The 23,528-nt window shown below is 43.6% G+C and overlaps 3 protein-coding genes across 5 annotated transcripts; 2 read left to right on the forward strand and 1 right to left on the reverse strand.

The window, feature by feature from the left end:
- Window positions 1-191: 191 nt before the first annotated feature.
- Window positions 192-21,690, forward strand: LOC130513404 (retinal-specific phospholipid-transporting ATPase ABCA4-like). 3 transcript variants are annotated; one of them, XM_057012112.1, is made up of 51 exons: window positions 192-343; window positions 437-649; window positions 796-889; window positions 977-1,118; window positions 1,231-1,370; window positions 2,353-2,480; window positions 2,591-2,788; window positions 3,295-3,384; window positions 4,066-4,300; window positions 4,664-4,803; window positions 6,346-6,462; window positions 7,007-7,204; window positions 8,599-8,804; window positions 8,893-9,069; window positions 9,175-9,397; window positions 9,966-10,187; window positions 10,330-10,534; window positions 10,640-10,717; window positions 10,799-10,981; window positions 11,473-11,650; window positions 11,746-11,877; window positions 12,074-12,213; window positions 12,442-12,579; window positions 12,746-12,924; window positions 13,129-13,228; window positions 13,496-13,701; window positions 13,810-13,864; window positions 13,960-14,040; window positions 14,688-14,863; window positions 15,046-15,170; window positions 15,243-15,341; window positions 15,423-15,612; window positions 15,850-15,944; window positions 16,059-16,091; window positions 17,042-17,147; window positions 17,245-17,319; window positions 17,428-17,597; window positions 17,692-17,869; window positions 17,978-18,093; window positions 18,273-18,420; window positions 18,499-18,622; window positions 18,689-18,818; window positions 18,893-19,013; window positions 19,122-19,184; window positions 19,283-19,389; window positions 19,500-19,641; window positions 19,930-20,064; window positions 20,173-20,276; window positions 20,349-20,441; window positions 20,584-20,833; window positions 20,927-21,690. In XM_057012112.1, the coding sequence occupies exons 2-51, from the start codon at window positions 584-586 to the stop codon at window positions 21,047-21,049; spliced, it is 6,954 nt and encodes a 2,317-aa protein (XP_056868092.1). In that variant the 5' UTR covers window positions 192-343; window positions 437-583; the 3' UTR covers window positions 21,050-21,690. The 3 variants fall into 3 exon arrangements, with proteins under 3 accessions (XP_056868092.1, XP_056868090.1, XP_056868091.1); XM_057012110.1 differs by having other exon boundaries at window positions 249-343; window positions 538-649; XM_057012111.1 differs by lacking the exon at window positions 13,960-14,040 and having other exon boundaries at window positions 249-343; window positions 538-649.
- Window positions 20,893-23,133, reverse strand: LOC130513513 (histone H3). Its single transcript, XM_057012296.1, has one exon. The coding sequence runs from the start codon at window positions 22,784-22,786 to the stop codon at window positions 22,376-22,378; it is 411 nt and encodes a 136-aa protein (XP_056868276.1). The 5' UTR covers window positions 22,787-23,133; the 3' UTR covers window positions 20,893-22,375.
- On the forward strand, window positions 23,107-23,528 carry LOC130513523 (histone H2A). The gene has a single exon (XM_057012306.1). It carries the CDS (start codon window positions 23,148-23,150, stop codon window positions 23,523-23,525), a length of 378 nt encoding a protein of 125 aa, XP_056868286.1. The 5' UTR covers window positions 23,107-23,147; the 3' UTR covers window positions 23,526-23,528.

Here is a 23,528-nt window from a genome sequence, read left to right on the forward strand (position 1 = left end):
TCCTGGTCATTTTTCCCCTCAAGATGTTTGAAATCTGGAGGACTGAACGGGAAAATTTACCATCTCTAAATATACTATAGAGTAATTAAGTGTATTGTTGTTATTGGTGGTCGCCGGCTTGTTTGTGACCAGAGATTTGTGGCGCTGAGTGCTGCTCGAATGAGGCCGACATGGATGGGTCATCTGTGCGTCTACGAGGGAACAGGAGTGTTTGCAGGGAAGGGATTAAACCAATCTGCTTAACTATTCACAAGGTTCTAGCTGTAACCTCGGGGAGCACACAGCACGTCCAGTATGTGGAGTTATGTTGCATTTATTGGATATTTAGCCACATTCCTGTGAGGTGAGTGATGCGTACGACTGATATAATTGATGATATGATGGTGGTTTTGAGGATATTGAGGATTGTTATGCTAAATGACTTGAACCCTTTCAGATTCTTCACTATGCGGCAGAACTCTCGCAAGCTTTTTTTTAAGTGTTGGGAATGAAACGATCCTCTAGAGTTTTCTAAGTGTAATGAGCGGCTGAACACAGGTCGACCGGCTGGTGCTCGCCCCTGTGGGTGGGGGAAGGAGAAGGCATGGGGTCAGGGCAACAGGTCAGCCTCCTGCTGTGGAAGAACTGGACCATCCGCAGGAGACAGCGGGTGAGATTCCACACAGAATCACACAATTCCCAGTGAGCCCAGACCTCTATATTTTTTTAAGACGGTTCCAAATTCATATTAAAGAAGATGCCAAATGGAAATGTCAGGGAATCCCATGGAATTTATATAAAATGTCATTGCGGCAGGGTCGTTTCTTCATGGAGATCATGTGGCCCGTTCTGCTGTTCATGGGACTGGTGTGGCTGCGGAGGGTCAACCCTCTGTACCGCCAGCACGAATGTGAGGACCCGACAACGGAAATGTCTCAATCCACATCTGTACGTATTCATAAATGTCCTGACGGCAACAGCGTCTCTCTCCCCTCAGGCCACTTCCCTAACAAGGCCATGCCCTCCACTGGCGTCCTACCTTGGCTCCAAGGAATCTTCTGCAATGCCAACAACCCTTGTTTTCAATACTCCACCCGTGGAGAATCTCCCGGTCTTGTGTCCAACTACAACAACTCCATGTAAGCATAATGAGTTAGAGGTGGAGACGGCTTTAACTGTTTTATTAACTGTATTGTACCTGTGCTCTCATCATCATATTTGAGTTTTCACTCTGAAACTTGTGGTTTCTAGTTTGTCTAAGTTATACTGGGATGTCCAAGAGCTTCTTCTGAGTGACCCAGAGTTTCAGCATGTCGGTCGTCTCTGGAAGGAGCTGAACTCCATGAGCAACTTCATGGACACCCTGCGCACCCGCCCTGAAATGGTCTCAGGTCAGTGATCCAGGATTTGGTGGCTCACTAATCATATAATCAATTTCCCATCCTAAGATGGTCTTAATTGCAGCCTAAATGCTATATTTTCTAAAAAATAAAATAAAAAATTAGTTCCTCTTTTTCTGCTATACTAAGGATTTTGCATGATCATGTAATGTACTCCAACGTCAACACAAAAAAATGACCAATATGGAAAAAACATAAAAAGGTTACTGCTCACTGGTTCAAGATCTGCATCGCATCAGCTGTCAGACATTTTCCCATCGGTCTGACTAACAAGATTACGTCACACGGGGTTGAAGAAAGGCCTGTAAACTAATCTGCTTACTTTCACCTCTAGCGTGTTGGTAATTTGGTAGAAAAGCAAATCATCCCTGTTCCTCCCTCTCTGCATGAGAACCCGCTAAATCACAGGTTCGAGTCAAACCACGCCAACGATTCCCTGTTAGTGTTGGGCCGTTCTGGCCCAAGGAAGGAGGATGAGAACATTCCACCCTGCGAATGATTACATCTGGTCGCTCTCCGTGCTGCCACTTTTCAAGAAGAAGTATGCAGATGGACTCACACGCCAGAGGTTCCCATGAACCCCAGGGAGGAGAAGTGAATCATGCTGAGAGCCACGTTATGTAAGGGCTGAATCCGATGGATGGCGAATGGTCTTATTTGGAAGAAAAACATCAGGATTGTAGATGGATACTATTCAGCGTAGATGTTTGAAAGCAACTGTCACAACACCCCCTTGAGGCTAATCCAGACAAGAGGCAAGTTTAAGAGCCAGCTAAGGGACAGCGCCTGTCAGAACTGGCACATATACTGCATATAGATCCAGTATATAAAAGTAAACAGCAGGATTGGGTCTTTTTGTGAACAACTTGATGTATGTATATTTGAATGTATAAATGTATATTTTGGAGCCTGGTGGTTTAGTTGTTCATGCCAGAACAGTTGCGCAACGCTAATGAGCAACCGTGTGCTTCAGGCCGGGGAGTGAAGGTGGAGGCCATCTTAAAGGACGATGAGACTCTGACATCATTCCTGCTGAGAGACGTTCCTCTGACACAGTCGGTGGTGAATCAGCTAGTCAATGCTCAGATCAGGCCTGAACAGGTATAAACACTACACACACACACTACACACATACACACACACATCATAGTAGGACAACAAAAGTCACTAAAATACCCCGCATGTCATCTGCCCACGCATTTTTTACCCAGTTTGCCTTTGGGGTTCCACATCTTCATCTGAAGGACATTGCCTGCAGTCTGAACCTGCTGGAGCGGTTTCTCATCTTCCCCAGCAGCCGAGGACTCTACGCCGTTCGCAACGCCATGTGCATCTTAACGCCGCAGCGGCTGCAGATCATCGAAGACAAATTCTACGCCAATGTGGATTTTTTCAAGCTTTTCCGGCTGGTCGGTGTTAGCTGGGAGTGCTGAGCGATGGCTAATAGTCTGATCCTGTGCTAGGAGCATTAGCATAGCTCCATCAAAGAACTTTGTTTATATGTTGAAGATTTGCAGACAGCAGCAAGTTGGCACTTTGCCAGTTTTATATAACTGCTGTATGGGTGATGCTGACCATGTGTGAAGCTTTGCAGAGTGTTCGCTAAGCTGTCAGTAATTACCTCAGCTAGGAGCCAGGGTGCTCTGCAGTAATGGCAGAGCAGCGAGTGTAAACATAGGCCAAAGTGTGACAGACAGAAACAATGGCTGCCCTCGGCATTGACCTCAACCTGGCATAATCACATGGGACCAGGCCAAGTGTGCGTAACTCTCAGTCTGTCCGTCTGTTTAAGCCATTTTAGTTTGCAAATATAGAATCAGACTTTGTAAACAAATTACACTTACGTGATTGCTTGGCTGTAGTTGTTTTCCCACCAGAATTCATGTTAAACGAGTGTCTTTATGCTTGGTTTTAGCTTCCTCTTGTTCTGGACAATCACTCAGAAGGCATTGACATTCGCTTCTGGGTAAAGGTCATTTCTGCCACCTCAGACAAACTGGAAGAGGTAAGTCACGGCTCCCGCAGGCCAGTTTCATTCAAAAGTTCACCGCCTGCTATTTTCAGGAGGCAGGAAACAGTTGCTTCCTCTTGCCCAAGCTTTTACGCAAACACAGACGGTGGGGGGGATATCGAAGCTAAATTGAGAACTGGCCTTTGAGCCTCAAAAACAACAGATACGTATATGATCCTCATTATTGTGAAGTGTTCCAAAACGGAAGCAAAACTGAGGAACAAAAGGTGAAATGTGCAAAAAATAGCTCAACATTTGAAACAACTGATGCTGTTGCGGTGGCTGACGTGCGACGCCTCTTTAAACACCTGTATATTAGCTCCTTATTATATTTGGGTCTATGGAAATACAGTCTTGTTTGTTGTGTTTCCCTGGAGCATTTAGCGTAGCTGAGCAGCTTCCATCCTGTTGGCAACACACTCGTCTTTGTGTCGACGCCGTACTGGCTCACACAGGCACACACGGTGCTCTTTCCTCAATGTTATAAACAAAAGACTAAGCTCACGAAAGCTTCCAACCTCTCTGGAACGTTTTAATTAAAATGGCCTGAAATAGCTGCTCTATTTTCACCTTTGGAAAATGGCTTTTCTGGATGCAGCGTCGTAATTTGGATTTATTTGAGGAATTTTCCTAAAGTTAATGAACGACGCTGCTCGTTTTATCAAATCTCCACAGTTGTACCAGAGGAACAGCTCCAAAGAGTTCCTCCAGGTGGTGGCTCCCCTCTTCCAGAGCAATCTGACCTTCTGGCAGCTGATGGCTGCTGCCTCCAGCCTGGTGTGTGGTTACACCGAAGGCGCTTTCTCCCGCGTGGCCTCCTTTAACTGGTATGAGGACAATAACTACAAAGCCTTCCTGGGCATCAGCAGTGAAACGGGGCGGAGCCGCTACAGCTATGACAACAGCACAAGTGAGTCAACCAGATGTTGGTGAATTAATATGACAGCAGATATACAGAGCCGGCACTTTTTCCAGGATAAATCTTTTGGTTAAACGCAAAACGGGTTCTTATTGAGGCTGAAACTCTTTGTAACAGTAATTCCACTCAGTGGTTTACATATCAGAAGGACGGCTGACTGGATTCATGTTCTTCACATAGAGGACTTAAATTTAAACAATTCACTAATCAAACTCACTAATGAAGCCAAGCGGAGACCATCTGATCATTTCATGTCTTTTTAGGGCCTCTTTAAATGCACTTGGAGGAATTTCTTAGCTTTTTTTCCAGCATCGATGTTGTTTGTTTCATGCTTTTCTTCCTTTTCTGCGACAGCTTTGTTTTGCAATGATCTGATGGAGGGGCTGGAGTTAAACCCTGCCACAAGAATCATGTGGAAATCTGTGAAGCCCCTGCTGATGGGACAGATCCTCTATGCCCCCGACTCACCTGCTGTCAGACAGATCATCAAAAATGTGAGTCGTTTGACCTGCTGTAAACGATTGTCTCAGAACCTGCGTTGGCTGGCGAGGGAAGCAGCCCACAGCATCTGCTACTTCCTTTTTTTTATGGAAACAGTTTGCTCATGTCATAGCTGTAGGTGTAGACACATGTTGGTCAAACCCTTTAGGGGGGCAACAATCACGGATGGCTTGGTTGCAAAAGAGGAACCGAGCTGATTGGTTGTGGTGGCTACCACACCGCCGACTGGTGCCAGTTTTTGCAGTGTTATATAAGCTGTGCAGCTCTGCCCTTAAATCAAGGGATCAGGCACACTTGTGTTTCCTCTCTGGCCCAACCATTTAGACCCTCTTTACTCAGCTCTTTTGCTTAGATTAGGACCTTAATTGCACCAAAATAGACAAGAACAAACAAAATCAGTGAAACCAAGTCTCACTGATCATCGTTAACCAAGTCACATGATGTTTACATGAGATCTTCACAACATGAATCATGTTCCAATCAAAAACTTGTGGAATGAACGTTATAGCAGTTTAGTTAGTTTTTCTGCACACTGACCGATTCAGCCAGGTAGTCATCTTTAGCCATCTTATATAAATGGCACAGCACAGGATTTACCTGAGATGTACCAGCCATTGTGACAGGCTTAATCACAGATTATCCTCTTATAACACTCCACTGTCCTTGTATTAATTTATTGCTGATACCCAATTGCAATTCCTCCTCCTTGGCCATGTTGCCCAGCGAAACATTATATTTTAGTTTGAACTGGATGGAACCGGAGACTCCGGTGTTAACAGGATTGTGTATAAATGAACTAACATTCTCGGCCTCCAGGGACACCGCCTAAGGGAATTCCGTGGTTGTTCTCTTGCTTTGCCTGCTGTTTTTAACTGCCTGGGGGAATGAGGAAGCACTCACTTGTGGGAACCTGACTGGGATTCACTGGCCAGCCTGAATGCATTCAGCCAGTTGTTACCAACGGCCTCTATTGTCACCCCCGGCTCTATTGTCCTCATTGTCACCCAAAATCAGACACACACGAGAGGAAGGCGTTTAATTGGGTGTACTCTTGAGTGCTTTCATCCCCCACTGCACATGACTGAATAATAAAATAGCCAGCTTTTGGTATTAGGCACACAAAGAACTGTACCGCCGCACAACCACAGTTTCAATGATAAGATCACAGTAAATATTTGACAATTTGGCGAAGGGTACATTTGCTTCACAGTAGCCGCTTATCTGAGTCAACTCAAGTGAATTCTTTGTATGGGAATGTGTGTGTTGTCTTTGCAAAAGCCTATTTTCACAGAGTGTATAATGTGGGAATGGTATGTAGTTGGTGATTAGAAGGACTGTGGCAATGTGTGTATTTGAGTTCGTGGAAAATGAAGAAACATGTAAATATACATGTAAAACTATATCTCTGAATCTTTAACAATGTTATCTCATTTGTGTTAAATGTGTTTAGGATATGATTCAGTAGGTTGTGTATGGTAATCCATAGTGCCCACCAACACATGCATGGCTGTACACAAGTTTTGTACTGTCTCCAGGCAAATACCACATTTGAAGAGCTGGAGAGGCTGAGAACGATGGGGAAGGCCTGGGAGGAAGTAGCACCCCAAATCTGGGCATTTTTCCAAAATGGAATTCAAGTCAAGATGATCCGGGTAAGAAACACAATGGTGTGTTTGAGTAAGAAACTCTAAACGATACACACTAGTACTTCCAATTAAAAGGACAGAGACGTTAATCAAAATGTTGCTGCGACAGAAGCGTGTCACACATGTTAACAATGAAAAAAATCAAAATGTAGGTGAAAGAGTCCCTGCAAGAGCAGCAGGAGCCGATCGGGATCTTCGTCATACCATTGAGGGGCAAACAATTTCCTTTTCAACCGGCATGATTAATGATGCTTTTGTTATTTTGTTCTGGTCTTTCCATAGTTATCTCCACCAAGGATATTATGTGACAACCGGTGTCTGTCTTTGCGTCGGTCTGTCTGTCCTTTAGCAAAATAACTCGGAAAGTTATATGTTATGTAACCTCGTATTACCTTGTTTTTTCATGTACATTGAGTGATTCCTCCCTCGAGAATTTTCCCCTTTGCTGGTTTAGTTTTCATGAAATAATGTGTTTTATTCCATTTAGTGTATTGTTGAAAGCGACTCTTGAAAAGACTAAAAATAAAAAAAATCCCACTCCTTTGTGCAGGACACTATCCAAAATCCATCGGTGATGGATTTCATTGACAGGACACTAGAAGAGACACCTTTCTCCTCTAAGCACATCCTAAACTTCCTGCATAATGGCCCATCAGAGGACCGTCTACCTGACATGCCGGATTTTGATTGGCGAGATATCTTCAATCTCACTGACCAGGTCATTCGGATGCTAAACCAGTATGGGGAGGTAAGTGTGGCACTTTCTTTCTTTTTTTCTTTCTTTCATTCTTTTTGTGGAGTTCAACTTCAACTGACTGGACTTTCAACAGCATGATTTACTGTGTGGAATTGAACTGGCAACACAAAGGAGGGTCCACATTTCCACACAAAAACAAGGTGTCAGGACTACTTTTGCCAACGTTTGCTACCTTTCCTCTATTTAGTTTTTTTTTACCATTTATTTCACCTAGAAGGTTAGATTCTCGGACAGGTCTATTCAACGCATAATCCAATTATACAGCAGGCTTCACCGTTGTTGATTTCAGTGCTCTGCCTGCCTGGAAGCACCCTCCTCTTAATGCCACTCATGATTTGATCTTCAGATAATCTCTCTTTTGGCAATTTCAATCCCCAGTCTGGGTATGCGGCATTCAACCCAGGTGGGTAAGAGCCAAAGAAACAAACTCGCTGCCATAAATCTATTGTTTTCTGCTGATAAAGTAGAGAATGGAGGACAAAACAAGCTAGCTGTCAGGACAACCCTCCAAATTTTAGTTTAAATCACCCTTTTCTCTGCAGAGACTAATCAGGATGAGAGGCCTACTGTACTGGAGGGTGACACGGGGCCCCTCCCATTGCAGTAGGCCTCTCATCCTGCTCTGGGGGGTGACACGGGCACCTGGGGCACCACTGGGTAGATGGTTGGTGCGCTTTGTTTTTGTTGAAGCTTACAGCACTTGGTTGCAACAGGGAGAGTGGGACCGACTGGAGCAATTAGATACAGCTGTCACTTCATCCTCCATCCTTTATGAGGTGACAACAATGGCCGTGGGCTCGATGGCTGCTTGGCTCCATGTTGGTGGTATTCATGTCTATACACAACATGGGAGGGCTGCTCTGTGAATGTAAATTAAGGTTATTGGAAGGCTGAATTCATTTGTTGGACATGCTGCATCAGTAAATGCATAGATGTGCATGTTTTGAATGCTTGTTCATGTTTGCGTTGAAGAAATGTGTGTTTGTTTTTGGGTTAGTCTGGGCCAAGGGGGGCTAAATGTGCTTTTAAATGTGATTTTGGAGCCTTTCCTTCTGGATCAAAGCCCTTCTGAAAGTGAATGGCTTAGACACACTTTGCAGGGAAGAGACAACTGCTGCTGAGGCATCGCTGCAAGTGTTGATGCACAAAGTGAAGATCTGTGACTCTGGACACGTCTTTCAAGACAACTGGGAATGCCAGTGTTGGCTGGTTATTCCTAAAGGTTTTTCTGTGTCCTACAAAGTAATTTAAAGGGTGCATAGTGTCTGACATTGGTACAGGGAGATGAAAAACTCTTATTAATAAGAAAAATGAAATTTCAGTTCTTATTGCATTTGAATATATATTTGTGATTGTTCCAACACATGGTCCAACTCTTGTTCCAGTGTGTGATTCTGGATAAATTTGTGGCTCTGCCCGATGAGGACATGGTAACTCATCATGCCTTGGACCTGTTGGAGGACAGCAAGTTCTGGGCAGGCCTTATATTTGTAAACATGTACCCTTGGACAACCGCAGTGCCGCCACATGTCAAGTTCAAAATTCGTATGGACATTGATGCAGTGGAGCGCACCAATAAGGTCAAAGACAGGTCTGATTCAAAGTCAAGAAGAAACAGTGTTTCAGTGTAATTACAGGTAAAACTGATAATAAAGCATGTTTGATTGCTTGGAATTCAGATATTGGGACCCCGGCCCTAGAGCTGATCCAATGGATGACCTCCGCTATGTTTGGGGCGGCTTTGCGTATCTACAGGACATAATCGAGCACGGGATCATCAAGACTCAGACAGGAAAGGAATGGCCACTGGGGGTATATTTACAACAGATGCCGTACCCTTGTTACGTGGATGATCTGTGAGTTGCAGAGATAGATTGATCATTTTTGCACTTAAAAAGTCTGGCACAAAAAGTTCCTCAACATTTTTCTCCTCTTTTTTCTCTTCCACATCCTGGATGCAGATTCATGCTAACATTAAACCGCTGTTTCCCCATCTTCATGGTTCTGGCCTGGGTCTACTCTGTGTCCATGATAGTTAAGAGTATTGTCCTTGAGAAGGAGCTACGCCTGAAGGAGACCCTTAAGGCCACTGGGGTCACCAATGGCGTCATCTGGTCTACCTGGTTCATTGACTGCTTCCTCATGATGGGCACAAGCACTGCTCTCCTTACTGTCATCATCATGGTGAGGAAATTCTGGCAGGTAGTTGCTCTTGTGCTATTTAATTTGCAAAGAAACAATTTTGTATTAAGGTGTCAGCTATTTTATAATATATACATTTATTAACAATACCAAAAGGAAATCAGAGAGTGACAAAGATCAGATCATTTGCAGTGAAGTCATCGCTAATGCTGAGTAATGTCCTTTATAAATCATTAATGAAATACGTGTGAAAACCATGACGCTACAGGAGTTGTGAACACAACTTTACAGTCACTGGATAGTCAATAATTAACACATGTACTCTGTAAAAAATTAAGTCATCTGGAACAGTTAGCTGTGGTCTCTGATAAAGACGGGAGCTGCCCTGACCTGTAGTGGATGATATCCATTAAGCAGTACATACACAATGGAAGATTAGAAATTAGCACAGGCTCATCCTACCCTGTATACATTGTGGTAATCATGTAATATATATATATATATATATATATATATATATATATATATATATATATATATATATATATATATATATATATATATATGTGTGTGTGTGTGTGTGTGTGTGTTTTTCGTCAATGGCCTTTAGGGAGGAAGAGTGCTGAACTACAGCAATGCTGTCATCCTCTTTCTCTTTTTGCTGACCTTCACCATGGCTACCATCATGCAATGCTTCCTCCTGAGCGTCTTCTTCAACCAGGCCAACTTGGCTGCGGCCTGCTGCGGCATTGTTTACTTCACCCTTTACCTCCCACACATCTTCTGCTTTGCATGGCAAGACCGTATCACCAAGGACATGAAGATCCTGGCAGTGAGTAGCAGTTTCTCCCTCTAAAGAGTGACGATGTTCAAATTAAAAGCTAACGCCTCACCAGAAAACACCTTGAAAACGGCGTCTGGCTCCTTAGCTAGCATTATAAATAGAACAATCTTGATATTGCTCCTTCCACCAGAGTCTCCTCTCACAAGTGGCTTTTGGGTTCGGGACTGAGTATCTTTCACGATATGAAGAGCAGGGTCTGGGTCTACAGTGGGACAACATCCAGACCAGTCCTCTAGAAGGGGATGAATTTTCTTTTCTCACCTCCATTATCATGATGGGGCTGGACACCATATTGTACGCTGTACTGGCCTGGTACTTGGACAATGTCTTCCCTGGTTGGTGTAGTAAAGTTGTTTCTTTGCCACCTTTACAGTGAAATTCTATCTGATCTATTTACACATGTCACTGAAACTCATGTGCAATTTTCTTTAAAACCACAGGACAGTATGGAATTGGTCGGCCATTTTATTTTCCTCTCCTTCCCTGTTTTTGGTTCAACAGGGTTGCTCCAGCCTTAGGTACATTTCTTTTAAAAGTGAAGCTTTGTGAGCAGTCATGCTGCTAATCTCTCCTGAATAAATCCCCCTTTTCTCCATAAGGCAACAACAAACTGGAAAAGAGTTCAAATGGTTTTAGTAAATTGGCAAAGCGAGAACAAGGGCAGACGCCAATAAAACAGGACCAGGAGAAAACCAGAACGTCCGAAGAGATGGCATCGTGTGAACACCAGAATGAACGTGACGGGCAGGAGAAGGAGAACCAGGCTGAAGCTGAGGAAACCGGTACCATGCTTGTTTATCAATCTGTCATGGCGTCAGTAGTTACTTGTTTCGAATGGGTCATTTTAATATTGGAAATTCAGCCTCTTTAGTTAAATTCACCTTTCTGATTATAATTCATTAGTTAAAATCCAAACAGTCATTAAAATCTAAATAATGTGACATTTCACCTCTAGCACTGAATCTTCAATCCCTTTGTTCCCTCTACCGAGCAAAAGGATTAATGGATATGGGAACTAAACGCCCTTGTGTTGTGTCAAACCTGCTGGCATATGAACACACAAAGTACTGACTGTCCTGCTTCACGTTTAGTTAATAAGTGACAAAAACTGCTTCCCTAGTACCTTGTGACATTCCGATCACATGATCTCATCCCTCGACCACCTGTTTTATACCCTTACTGAAATTTTTACTTTACCTGGCCTGAAAAATGTGTCCTTCCATTATAGACAAAGGGATATTTTATCCATATGTGTCTTTGCTGGTTTCTGCAGCTCAGTCATTCTTTGAAGCAGAGCCAGTCGACCTGGTGAAGGGTGTCTGCATCCAGAACCTGGTCAAAGTGTTTGGCGGCAGCTCCAAACCAGCTGTGGACGGCCTCAGCATCAACTTTTATGAAAACCAGATAACGGCTTTTCTTGGTCATAACGGGGCTGGGAAGACCACCACCATGTAAGTGCCCCCCCCCAACAAACAAACACACACACACACACACACACACACACACACACACACACAGTAATGGGCTTTGTTATTTTTTTTTTTAGGTCCATCCTGACTGGTATTTTCCCTCCCAGTTCAGGGACAGCCACCATCTATGGCAAAGACATCTGCACTGACATGGACAGCATTCGCCTATCTCTGGGAATGTGTCCTCAACACAACATTCTCTTTCAGCAGTATGTGATTACATATGACTCGGACTTAAGCACCAAACTTTAGTTTCATTGCGCTTGATTTTATTTACCAGTAACTCCAGCATCGCCATATAGGGTATTAGAAAGTTGACAAAAAAAAAGTTTGCAGAGTACTGCAGTGTTTAGATTATCAGTTCATTGGGTTTCCATTTCTCTTCCCTCCCATTCTGTCTGACAGTATGACTGTTGCCGAGCATATTCTCTTCTACTCACTGTTAAAAGGCCGCCCAACAGCGGAGGCTGAAGAGGAGGTGGAGAACATGCTGCAGGATTTGGGCTTTCCACACAAGAGAGATGAACTAATCCAGAATCTCTCAGGTCTCACACAAACCTTATCCCAAACCTAATTTATAACCTGAACCAAATGTTTTAAGCTAAGGCTTTACCCTCAAACACACCTTTGAATTTATGAGGACCAACTAAAATTTCCTCACTTCCTAAAAATGTCCTCACTTTGCTAGTAACATGCGTATTTTGCGACTCAAGAACACACACATTTACAGAAAGATGTGTGCACTGTCAGTAGTATATGATCTTTTCATCTAGGGGGCATGCAGAGGAAACTGTCAGTTGCCTTAGCATTTGTTGGTGGGGCTAAAGTGGTGATTCTGGATGAGCCTACTTCAGGAGTGGACCCGTACTCCAGGCGCTCAATCTGGGACCTGCTGCTGAAATATCGTGCAGGTAACATTGACCCCTGCTGGCCAGAATGAACTATATTCAGTATTGGCATAAATAAACAAGGCATCAGGACAGCTTCTGCTTCAGTTCGGACCGATCCAATTCTGATTTGCAGAACTGTTTTATCCCAGCTCCCATGGTTTTCTTCCTCTTCCTCCCTGTGTTGTAGGGCGGACAGTCATTCTGTCCACCCACCACATGGATGAGGCAGACTTGCTGAGCGACAGGGTGGCCATCATCTCTCAAGGACGCCTCCACTGTTGCGGTTCCCCCATCTTCCTCAAGAACTGCTTTGGTGCTGGATTTTATCTGACCCTTGTACGACGAATTAAACATGAAATCCCAAAGGTGAGACTTTATGTAGAGACCTGGATGAGCCTAGAAAGATTGAAAATCCTAAAACAGGGTGTGTGTGTGTGTGTGTGTGTGTGTGTGTGTGTGTGTGTGTGTGTGTAGATGATGCTTTGTAGATGATATTTTATATATTGTACTTTTACTTTGGTAGTTTTTTTTCATTTTTCTAATAATTGTTTCTTACATTGCGTCCTATAGACCAGCTGTGACCACACGGATGAGTGCTCCTGTAAATGTTCCAAATGTTCCAAATTTAAATCAAGCCAGGAGAGTCAGACTGCAGACAGACAGCTGGATGGTAAAAACACCATCTTGATTCATATTTACCTGCATTCTAAAAATCTCCACATACCCGTTAGCACTTCCCTTCAATGATGTTTGACTTCTGCTCGTGACTTTTTAAAACCCCACAATGATTAATGGTGATGGTGTGATTGATATCTGGCATAAGGTTTGATACATTATATAATTGTTACACTGTTGTTACTACTATCCATCCAACTCCTGTCTGGCCACATAGGAAGAAAGGGATGGAGGAATAAAGGAACATCATCCTTTCTTCCAGGTAACCTGGAGAACATCACAGCTCTGATCCATCATCATGTGCCACAGGCTCGCCTCATAGAAGCTATTGGTCAGGAGTTGACCTATTTGCTCCCCAGCCGCAACTTCCAGCCCAGAGCGTACGCCAGCCTCTTTAGGGAACTGGAGGAGACCCTGGTGGACATCGGTCTCAGCAGTTTTGGTGTGTCAGACACGTCACTGGAGGAGGTATGTGGAATGAAGAGCAATAGGAAAAGCAAAGCCTGGAGAGGAAATTAAACCATTCCGTATTTTATGGCATGTCCATAGTAAGAATATCCATTATCTTGTTTGTAGATCTTTCTAAAGGTCACTGCTGATGGGAATGCAACCAACAGGAAATGTGATCAAGGTAACGTGTTTGTTAATGTGGCATAATTGTTTGTCTTGTTGCTTCTTTGACTCTTGTAAAATATATTCTTTGTTTCAATCCTTTGACCTTCTCAGACAAGAAATCATTGCAACAGATTTCTCGTAATAGTCTCTCTTGGTTGAACAGAGTTGCAATAGACATGGATCCACCAAAAGGTGACATTCATTTTCTGATCATTTTCCGTTGTGGGAAAGACATTATTGGGATTACAGGTTTCCAGATCCAAGATTCTAAACAAACCTTAAGGATATCTGAGAAAATGGCTTGCTTAGAAATACACTTCCTTCACTGGGAACAATGGTTGTCAGGCCTCTGTTGCCAGGACCTGTGCTCGCCTCATCCACCCTTTGTTCAGCACACATAATGCTGCATTACAAAAAAAATCCCAGGAAATGACGGATCGAAAGAAAAAAAATATCTCAACGACATTAAAACTGACAGTGGAATTCTTTTTAGGGAGTCATGAATTTTACAGACTTTACAGGAGTGCATTTGCTAAATTGTAAAGCCTTTTTTAATAAAATTCTTGAAAATGTAACTTCTCCAGTCTTTCCTGACAACAGTTAAAGTTTTCAGCTTTGGCTTTGACTGGCTTTGTTATCAGCAACATATTGCTCACATTATAGTTAACAAGGTGTTGTTTCCAACAGCTTTTAGAAGCTAAAGGCTAGTTGAACAATTGCTTCTGCAAACGCTTTTTCACAGATGACTGAGGCGCTTGGCTTGCTTGTTTGGCCTTTTAATCAAATAATGATGCTAAATGAGGAGGTTGCAGTACTCAGACTGGAGCTTTATTTTCCAGAGTCTGATGGGGCTGTGCACAACAATGGCCAGGGCCTGTGTAACAACATGGATGGTAGTACTGGCCGGGGATCCTACCAGGTCAGGGGCCTGCGTCTGATCTTTAAACAGTTCTTTGCTCTATTGGTCAAAAGGTTGCATCATACAACGCGGTCCTACAAAGACTTCGTTGCCCAGGTAATGTGACTGCAGAAATAATTCAACGCAGCACCAGTAATGATTACTGCAGCATTTTTTAAGTCGATTTGATAATGTAAAATCAAAACTCTAGGAATTTTGAATAGTTTAACTTGTGATATTAAGCATGGCTGTTGTATTTCCTTGTTTACAAAGTACATTTTACGTCTCTGTCTGTGCAGATTGTGTTGCCGGCTAGCTTTGTTTTTCTTGCTCTGACGTTCACTCTGATTGTTCCACCATTTGGAGAGTATCCAAGTCTGACCCTCAGTCCCTGGATGTATGGGAGACAGTACACGTTCTTCAGGTAGGTCCAACAAATAAAGGTTCACCTCCAGCACTGGATATTGTATTCATTTTATTCTGATGTCCTCTGCAGTAATGAGCATCCCTCAGATGCTCAGATGAGATACTTTGGTGAAGTGTTGTTGAACAAGCCTGGTTTTGGGACTCGCTGCATGGTGGAGGAACCTCTAGAGTGAGCCTCTTTCACACATCTATACTATATTTGGTTTCTTTTTATATTACAGCACTTCTTTTTTTTTTACCCCACTGATAGAAATTTCCCTTGTAACAACATCACCACTGAGTGGGAAATGCCCCTGGTCAACCCTGAGCTGATAGACATGCTGGCTGACCAAGAGTGGAATTCCCTCCGACCATCTCCTGACTGTCAGTGCAGCACACCCAGGAAGCTCACTATGCTGCCTGTATGTCCTGAGGGAGCTGGAGGCCTGCCGCCTCCACAGGTAGGTGGTTTTCATGTACAGTGATCACAATCTAAACTAATCATATTATATATATATATATATATATATATATATATATATATATATATATATATATATATATATATATACACACGCACACACACACACACACACACACACTCCAATTAATAGTTAAAGATTAATGACTTTACAGGAATCAATACATGCATCATCGACCATCTGAAAGGCACCAATTGCTCTCATTTTGTGTGTTAGAGAATACAATCAACTGGAGATGTTCTAATGGATCTAACGGGCAGGAACATCTCAGACTACTTGGTGAAGACTTACCCAAGCCTCATCAGAACCAGGTAAACAATCTTTTGGTCAGTTATGATCTTAGATGGAATTCATAAGATATCTATTTACTATACCAAAGATATCGTATGTTTTTACTTAGTGCACATGGAATTTTCTCGTTACAGCTTGAAGAGCAAATATTGGGTGAATGAGCAAAGGTAATTTCAATGATTTGATTGAAATATTTGTTAAAATGAGTTACTATAGAATCAAATAAAGTTTGTGATGGGTGCAATTGGAACCCAAAAGCAGTACTCTGGAAAGCTGGGACCGTTGGTAATGACCTTTTATTAGTACACGGGCAAACAGGAACTCAGGCAGACAAGGAAACAGTCTGTTCTTCAGGCTCAGGGCCCACACAAAGTCTATGGGTTTCAGGCTCGGGGATTGGGTTGAGCTGATACCCTTGGAACCGTACAGTTCCGTTTACAGTGGGCAGGAGTGACAGAGAGGGGCTTACAGGAGATGAGGCCGACGATGCAGCAGAGCAGACTGGGGATGAGCAGCAGGAAAGTCAGGACCAGGCAGAGAAGTCAGGACCAGGTGAGCAGACAGGAACCAGAAACACTGAGGCAGAAGTCGTGGTCAGTGACAGAAGGCTGGTGAGTTTACCAGGAGGTAGGCAGGTCAGGCAGGCAGGTCAGAGACAAACAGATTTGGCAACAGGCGGTCATGCAGGTAAGAAGTGCTGGAGAGTCTTGTATGGAAATGCTGAAGAACAATCTGGCAAAGAGTGAGAGTGCAGGGGAGGCTTATAAGCAGGGCTGGTTGGGAATAAGCTGCAGCTGTGCTTGCAGGTGAGTGGCATTGAGCTGATGGGGCGGGAGTGGCTGGCAGGTAGAGTGGAGCAGGGGCAGGTAGAGTGGAGCAGGGGCAGGTAGAGTGGAGCAGAGACAGGGAGAGTGGAGCAGGGGCAGGGAGAGTGGAGCAGGGGCAGGTAGAGTGGAGCAGGGGCAGGTAGAGTGGAAAATTACTGGGGCAGAGGGACAGGAGGGAACTGGGGGAATGGAGCTGTGACAAAGTTGTTCATATGTATTTTAATAGATGGGAATGTCCAGGTGGCGTTACCCTTTTAAAATGTCTGCATTGCTTTCTCTGTTTTGTACAGATATGGAGGTATATCAGTGGGGGGGCAGCTTCCAGTTTTAGAGCTGCAGCCTCAGACCATCAAGGATGTTGCCACCCAGATGGGGCGATTGTTCAACGTCACTGGAGTACGGAGACAAAACTGATGTGCACTTATTACCTTCCTATTCTTGTGATGTATTTCCATACTGATTATGTAATAAGGCTTGACATTTGTGCTCCCAGGGCAAACACTCCAGAAAAACCCTGGAGGACATAGAGACTTTCCTCAGGTACATGGAGACTCAAAACAATGTGAAGGTGCGTTTGATAAAGCCTTGGATGACTAAATGTTTTGTCCTAATCATGCATATGTACATATATCATGCCCATGTTTCAGTTTAGAGTCACTGTGCAACATTTCCACAGGTGTGGTACAACAATAAGGGCTGGCATGCCATGGCGTCTTTCATGAATGTGGCTAATAATGCCATTCTTCGTGCACACCTGCCCAAAGGTGCCAACCTGGCTGAATATGGAATCACTGTGATCAACCATCCCCTGAACCTCACCAAAAAACAGCTCTCTGAGATCACTGTGTGAGTGATGTGTAAATGTGTCAAAAGGAGCGTGGCAGAGGTCATAACAGTCTTTGCTGATCTGGACAGGTGTTTCCCTCTGTCCTCTCCCCAGCCTCACTACCTCAGTGGACGCAGTGGTGGCCATCTGTGTCATCTTTGCAATGTCCTTCATTCCAGCCAGTTTTGTCCTTTATTTGATCCAGGAGAGGGTCACACAGGCAAAGCATCTGCAGTTTGTCAGTGGTGTCAGCCCTTTGGTCTACTGGATGGCCAACTTCCTCTGGGACATGGTACTGTGGCCAGACTTCATTTTAGGAAGTGTATCCAAGGCTAAATTGACTGATAGTTGTCTGTATTTTCTCCTCCTTGCTTTATCTTGTCCTCTCCTCGTCCTCCAGGTGAATTACTCCATCGGTGTTGCAATGGTGGTGGAAATTTTCATTTTCTTTGATAAGAAATGCTATACTTCAGCGGCCAACCTGCAACCATTAATTGCCTTGCTCATGCTTTATGGGTAATTTTTAGTATTTGGAGATGTTATGAATTTCACAACATATATGAAACCATGTATATATAGAGTTTATATTCAAGTGTAAAACTATTCCAGCATCTTTATTTGCGTTTTGTAGCATCTCCTCTTTGCCACTCTGGCTAATTTTTGCTAACTTTTATTTTTTATCTGACCCTTTTTAGCTGGTCTGTGACCCCCATGATGTACCCCATGTCATATTTATTCAGCATTCCCAGCACAGCATATGTCTCTTTGTCTTGCATCAACCTCTTCATTGGCCTGAACAGCAGTGCCCTCACTTTTATCCTGGACCTTTTTGAGAACACCACAGTAAGAGCACAGGGGAAAATAATGACCACAATAGTGACGAGAATAATCATCCATATCACATGGCTGCTTTGTGTCCAGGCTCTACACAAACTCAATCAGCTCCTAAAGACTGTGCTGCTCATCTTCCCCCATTACTGCCTGGGTAGAGGCCTCATAGATATGGCTATGAACCAGGCTGTGACTGATATCTATGCCCACTTTGGTAAATACAAAACTACATATATTTGCAGAATTATTATGTGCTCTTTACTACTTTATATGTTCTTAGGTGAAGACTACAGGCTCGATCCTTACAACTGGAATTTCATTGGAAAGAATCTATTCTGCATGACCATTGAAGGATTTCTCTATTTTATTCTTACTATTCTCTTCCAGTATCGATTTTTCTTGGATCACTGGTATGTCTAGCAAATATTGAACCGGATGAAAGGGAAGATACTTAACAGTTATCTCATTGGCTGTGTATTGTAAGGGTGTCTGATTGTCCAAAGCCCCCTGTTTTGGACGAAGATGCAGATGTGGCAGGAGAGAGAGCTCGAATCTGTAAGAATGAAAGAACAAATGACATTCTTCAAATTCGAGATCTGTCAAAGGTAAAGCATTTTTCTTTTCACAACATGACCAACAATTAAAACCAGGTAAAAAAAATAAAACACTCCGAAATGGTGGGTTGTTTAAATCCAAATGTTTTTCATTGCTAGACTTACAAAGGAACAATCATTCCTGCAGTCAACCGAATCTGTCTTGGAGTTTCTTCCGGAGAGGTTTGTCACGTTAAGCTGATACAATTTACCTCAGAATTTAACTGTGTCTCTTCGTTCATTAATTCATTATTGTATCATTCATTCCTTCTGGTCTGCAGTGCTTTGGTCTTTTGGGAGTTAATGGTGCAGGGAAGACCACCACAATCAAGATGTTGACTGGAGATATTGATGTCACCACAGGAGAAGCCTCAGTTGCTGGTCATTGGTTAGCATTGGAGTATTTCATGAAATGCTGCAGGAAGTGTTGAATACACGATTTGATATACATTTTGTGAGACCATAAATAAGCATAAAAGCATTTTTACCCATTTCCAGTGTTTTGACCAACATATTGGATGTGCACCAAAACATGGGATACTGCCCACAGTTTGATGCCATTGATGAGCTGCTGACTGGTAGAGAACACTTGCACCTCTATGCTCGCCTTCGGGGAGTTCCAGAAGCTGAGATCAGCAGGGTGAGATGCAGAATTAGACAACATAAAATAGTAAAGCGACTTTAAAATGGTTAAAGTTGGTTTTGATGCATTCTTTGAAGCATTTGAGAATTTTAAGAACATGTGGACGTGCCAGAAAAACTCCAAAAGATGAAAGAAATGATGGTTATACTTTTTAGCAATTTTAGGTTCCATGTAAAATGCTTATTGTGCATCATGTGGTGTATTTAGATATTCATGACTTGTATAGAAATATTCTCTCTGAGTTTGCTGCAGTATAATATCAGGGGTCCACCGGCTCCTCTTTAGGTTGCAGAGTGGGCCATCCAGAAGCTGGGTCTTTCTCAAGATGCAAATCAGAGTGCTGGGACCTACAGTGGAGGCAATAGAAGAAAGCTCTCCACAGCCATCGCCATGATTGGTTGCCCTGTTCTGGTGCTGCTGGTGAGGCAGACACTTGGCGCCTTAGAGGTTCAGGGTGGTGATCCCACCACCACACGGATGTTTGTTTCTGTGTGGTGATATTTGTTCATTTTTACTACTGTATGTTAGGATGAGCCCACTACGGGCATGGACCCTCTCTCCAGACGCTTCCTGTGGAACTCCATCATGAGTGTTATTCAGGACAGACGAGCTGTAGTCCTGACCTCACACAGGTATCTTACCCTGGATAGTGTTTTGACAACAGGTTCATTGCCTACATGTTTAATTGAGGATTGCCCTTGCAGCATGGAGGAATGTGAAGCGCTGTGCACCCGCTTAGCCATAATGGTTAATGGATCATTCAAGTGTTTGGGAACAATCCAACACCTCAAATACAAGTTAGTCCTTTAATTCAATACACTGTTATCTAATGTTAAACTCCATTTATGTTTACCTCAAACAACGAGTATCAAATAATCATTCTGTGCCATTCCACAATTTTATCTTTGCTTCATCCGTTGCAAAACAAACATACTGTAGGTTTGGGGATGGATACATGTTGACTATGAAGATCAGGGCAGCTAAGCCCAACTGCGCCCCAGACTTGAATCCTGCTGAAGCATTCATGGAGAGCACCTTTCCTGGCTGCATCCAGAGAGAAAAACACTACAACACCCTGCAGTACAAGATCTCTTCCTCCTCCTTGGCAAGGATCTTTCAAATGGTTCTTGCTAACAAAGATAAGCTCAACATAGAGGACTACTCTGTGTCGCAGACCACTCTCGATCAGGTAAATGAGTGCAATCACTTTTTTTTTCCTGCATTGCAGACACCACCTTTGACCAGACATTCTGTTGATACATTTATTTCTATGCCATTATAGGTTTTTGTTAACTTTGCCAAGCAACAGTCAAGAGAGGATGACACAATTGTTTTACACCCAAAAGCTGCTGGAGCTCAAGCATATATACATACTAACACATCAACCAAGAGTTTGATCAAGTGATGCTAGATCAGTGGTTCGGTTGAAGGGTGCCAGATAATGTAGCATATGGAAGCGTGCATCAGAAATCTAAAGGTACCAAACTTTCTTGTATACTCTCCAAGCAGATTCAGTGTTTACACTTTTGTGATGGGGGCAGCTGAGACATACCGAAAGCTACGCTGTCATGCTTCATTGCTGTTTTGACATTTGGAATTAGTGCACATGCTCAGTTTTTCTTTTGCAGTACAGTTCTTGAGCTTTAAATTTGGAAAGCGTGGAACATTATGTGCCTGCTGTGTGATCCACTTTCTGCTCACCTTATAGGCCTTCCAAATTAAATAAAAGATTATGATACAGGTAAAGAATGCATAGGCCCATTACTTTTTGCTTCAATGCCAAGCAATATTACTTTGCCTTTTATAGATGAAATAAACAGAGTTGCAAACTTAGCACTTAGTTCATGCAGTTTAACACAATACCCTTTTTAAAAAAATCAAGCATAAAAACCAAAAAAAAAAAAAAAAAAAGTTATTGCAAGGCTGCTGTGACATGATTAAATTCAGTTTCTGTCAATGTATATGTTAATCACCATCTGTCTGCTTTTCACTGGTACTGTGTGTTCAAAGTGTCAGTTGCATCTAATAAAAGTCACCTCGATATTGCATTGTTCTTTGAGCAATCCTGTTCCTTCAAGGCTTTAATTTACAGTAATTTCTGTATATCCAGTTAGTGATAAGAAACAAACTGAGTTTATGCAGAAATTGTGAGAAAACAAAAAGTGTAACTATAAACTACCGAATTCTTCTGTTGCAGGTTGACATTACCAAAACCCAGTTCATTTCTATATTACTCCATTCTTGCTTATTTGAAGTTCTTATGGGTATTTAACCTATATTATATCAAACATACAACCCCCACCATAAAATCTGAGTTGGCTGTCCTGTTGCTTTTTCAAAAACAGACATAATTTACCTTCAGTGTGTCATACATCTGGATTTATCACCAAACAACAGTTGTCCAGTCCATTTATTGGGACATGACAGAAAAAAACTGCTGATTTTCCTATTTGTAAATAAAATTGTATATTTTGAGTCATAGGAAGGAAATTTGCTGCCTAAGACTTATTTCCAAATAAATTGCTGGACGAATGAGCACAATGAATAATAAATTAACCATGATCTTTAAAATAGATGTATTTATGTACAGTAAACATTTAATGTCTGTACCAAGAACTGCAACAGTGATTTTTACTTCAGCATTTCAAGTTTCAGTTCTAGGAACAATCTCATTTAAAAGAGTTGATGTGGCTCTTAAAAGAGCCTTTGTTAATGTGTGTGAGCGGCCAGTTTAAGCTCTCTCTCCGCGGATACGACGGGCCAGCTGGATGTCTTTGGGCATGATGGTGACCCTCTTGGCGTGGATGGCGCACAGGTTGGTGTCCTCGAAGAGACCCACCAGGTAGGCCTCGCTAGCCTCCTGCAGAGCCATGACAGCCGAGCTCTGGAAGCGCAGATCGGTCTTGAAGTCCTGAGCGATCTCCCTCACCAGGCGCTGGAAGGGCAGCTTGCGGATGAGCAGCTCGGTGGATTTCTGGTAGCGACGGATCTCCCTGAGAGCCACGGTCCCAGGCCTGTAACGGTGAGGCTTCTTCACTCCGCCGGTGGCCGGGGCGCTCTTCCTGGCAGCCTTGGTGGCCAGCTGCTTCCTGGGAGCTTTTCCTCCGGTGGATTTACGGGCGGTCTGCTTGGTTCTTGCCATTTCTGCGTTTCACCCTCTCACGAGCCGAAAGGACAAAATTACACAAACTACTACGAAGGCGCCGCTCTTAAAGGTACGGAGCAGCTGGCCCAACGATGACGCAGCTTCGCACCCGGAGTCGCGATTGGTTGAAGGATGGTCGTGGCGCTCAGTCCCGAGCAGGCAGCGACCCACCAGGCGAAGTGCCGCTCCTTATTGGTGGATGCTGTCGTTTTAAAAGTCCGCCAAAGTTCGGAGCGAGCGGCTTTGTCTCGGATTGGTCGGGCAGGCTGAGCGGATCCGCTCGTGATCTATAAATAGAGAGCGTAGCAAGTCAGGTCACCGTTTCAACGACTCGCGTGATTTTGATAAGTACATAAAGATGAGTGGTCGAGGAAAAACCGGCGGCAAAGCCCGAGCTAAGGCCAAGACTCGCTCTTCTCGGGCCGGGCTCCAGTTCCCAGTGGGCCGTGTTCACAGGCTGCTCCGCAAGGGCAACTATGCTGAGCGCGTTGGCGCCGGCGCTCCTGTGTACCTGGCCGCTGTGCTGGAGTATCTGACGGCTGAGATCCTGGAGTTGGCTGGAAACGCTGCCCGCGACAACAAGAAGACTCGTATCATCCCCCGCCACCTGCAGCTGGCTGTGCGCAACGACGAGGAGCTGAACAAGCTGCTGGGAGGAGTGACGATCGCTCAGGGCGGCGTGTTGCCCAACATCCAGGCAGTCCTGCTGCCCAAGAAGACCGAGAAGGCCAAATAAGTG

Source organism: Takifugu flavidus, chromosome 17 (genome assembly GCF_003711565.1).
Source record: "Takifugu flavidus isolate HTHZ2018 chromosome 17, ASM371156v2, whole genome shotgun sequence".
Lineage (NCBI taxonomy): Eukaryota > Metazoa > Chordata > Actinopteri > Tetraodontiformes > Tetraodontidae > Takifugu > Takifugu flavidus.

Coding starts and splice junctions, on each gene's coding strand:
- LOC130513523 (XM_057012306.1), top strand. CDS start 23,148: ATGAGTGGTCGAGGAAAAACCGGCGGCAAAGCCCGAGCTAAGGCCAAG.
- LOC130513404 (XM_057012112.1), top strand. CDS start 584: ATGGGGTCAGGGCAACAGGTCAGCCTCCTGCTGTGGAAGAACTGGACC. Junction 10,535..10,639: donor CTTGGACAATGTCTTCCCTG/GTTGGTGTAGTA, acceptor TTAAAACCACAG/GACAGTATGGAATTGGTCGG. Junction 15,342..15,422: donor ATGGTGGAGGAACCTCTAGA/GTGAGCCTCTTT, acceptor CCCCACTGATAG/AAATTTCCCTTGTAACAACA.
- LOC130513513 (XM_057012296.1), bottom strand. CDS start 22,786: ATGGCAAGAACCAAGCAGACCGCCCGTAAATCCACCGGAGGAAAAGCT.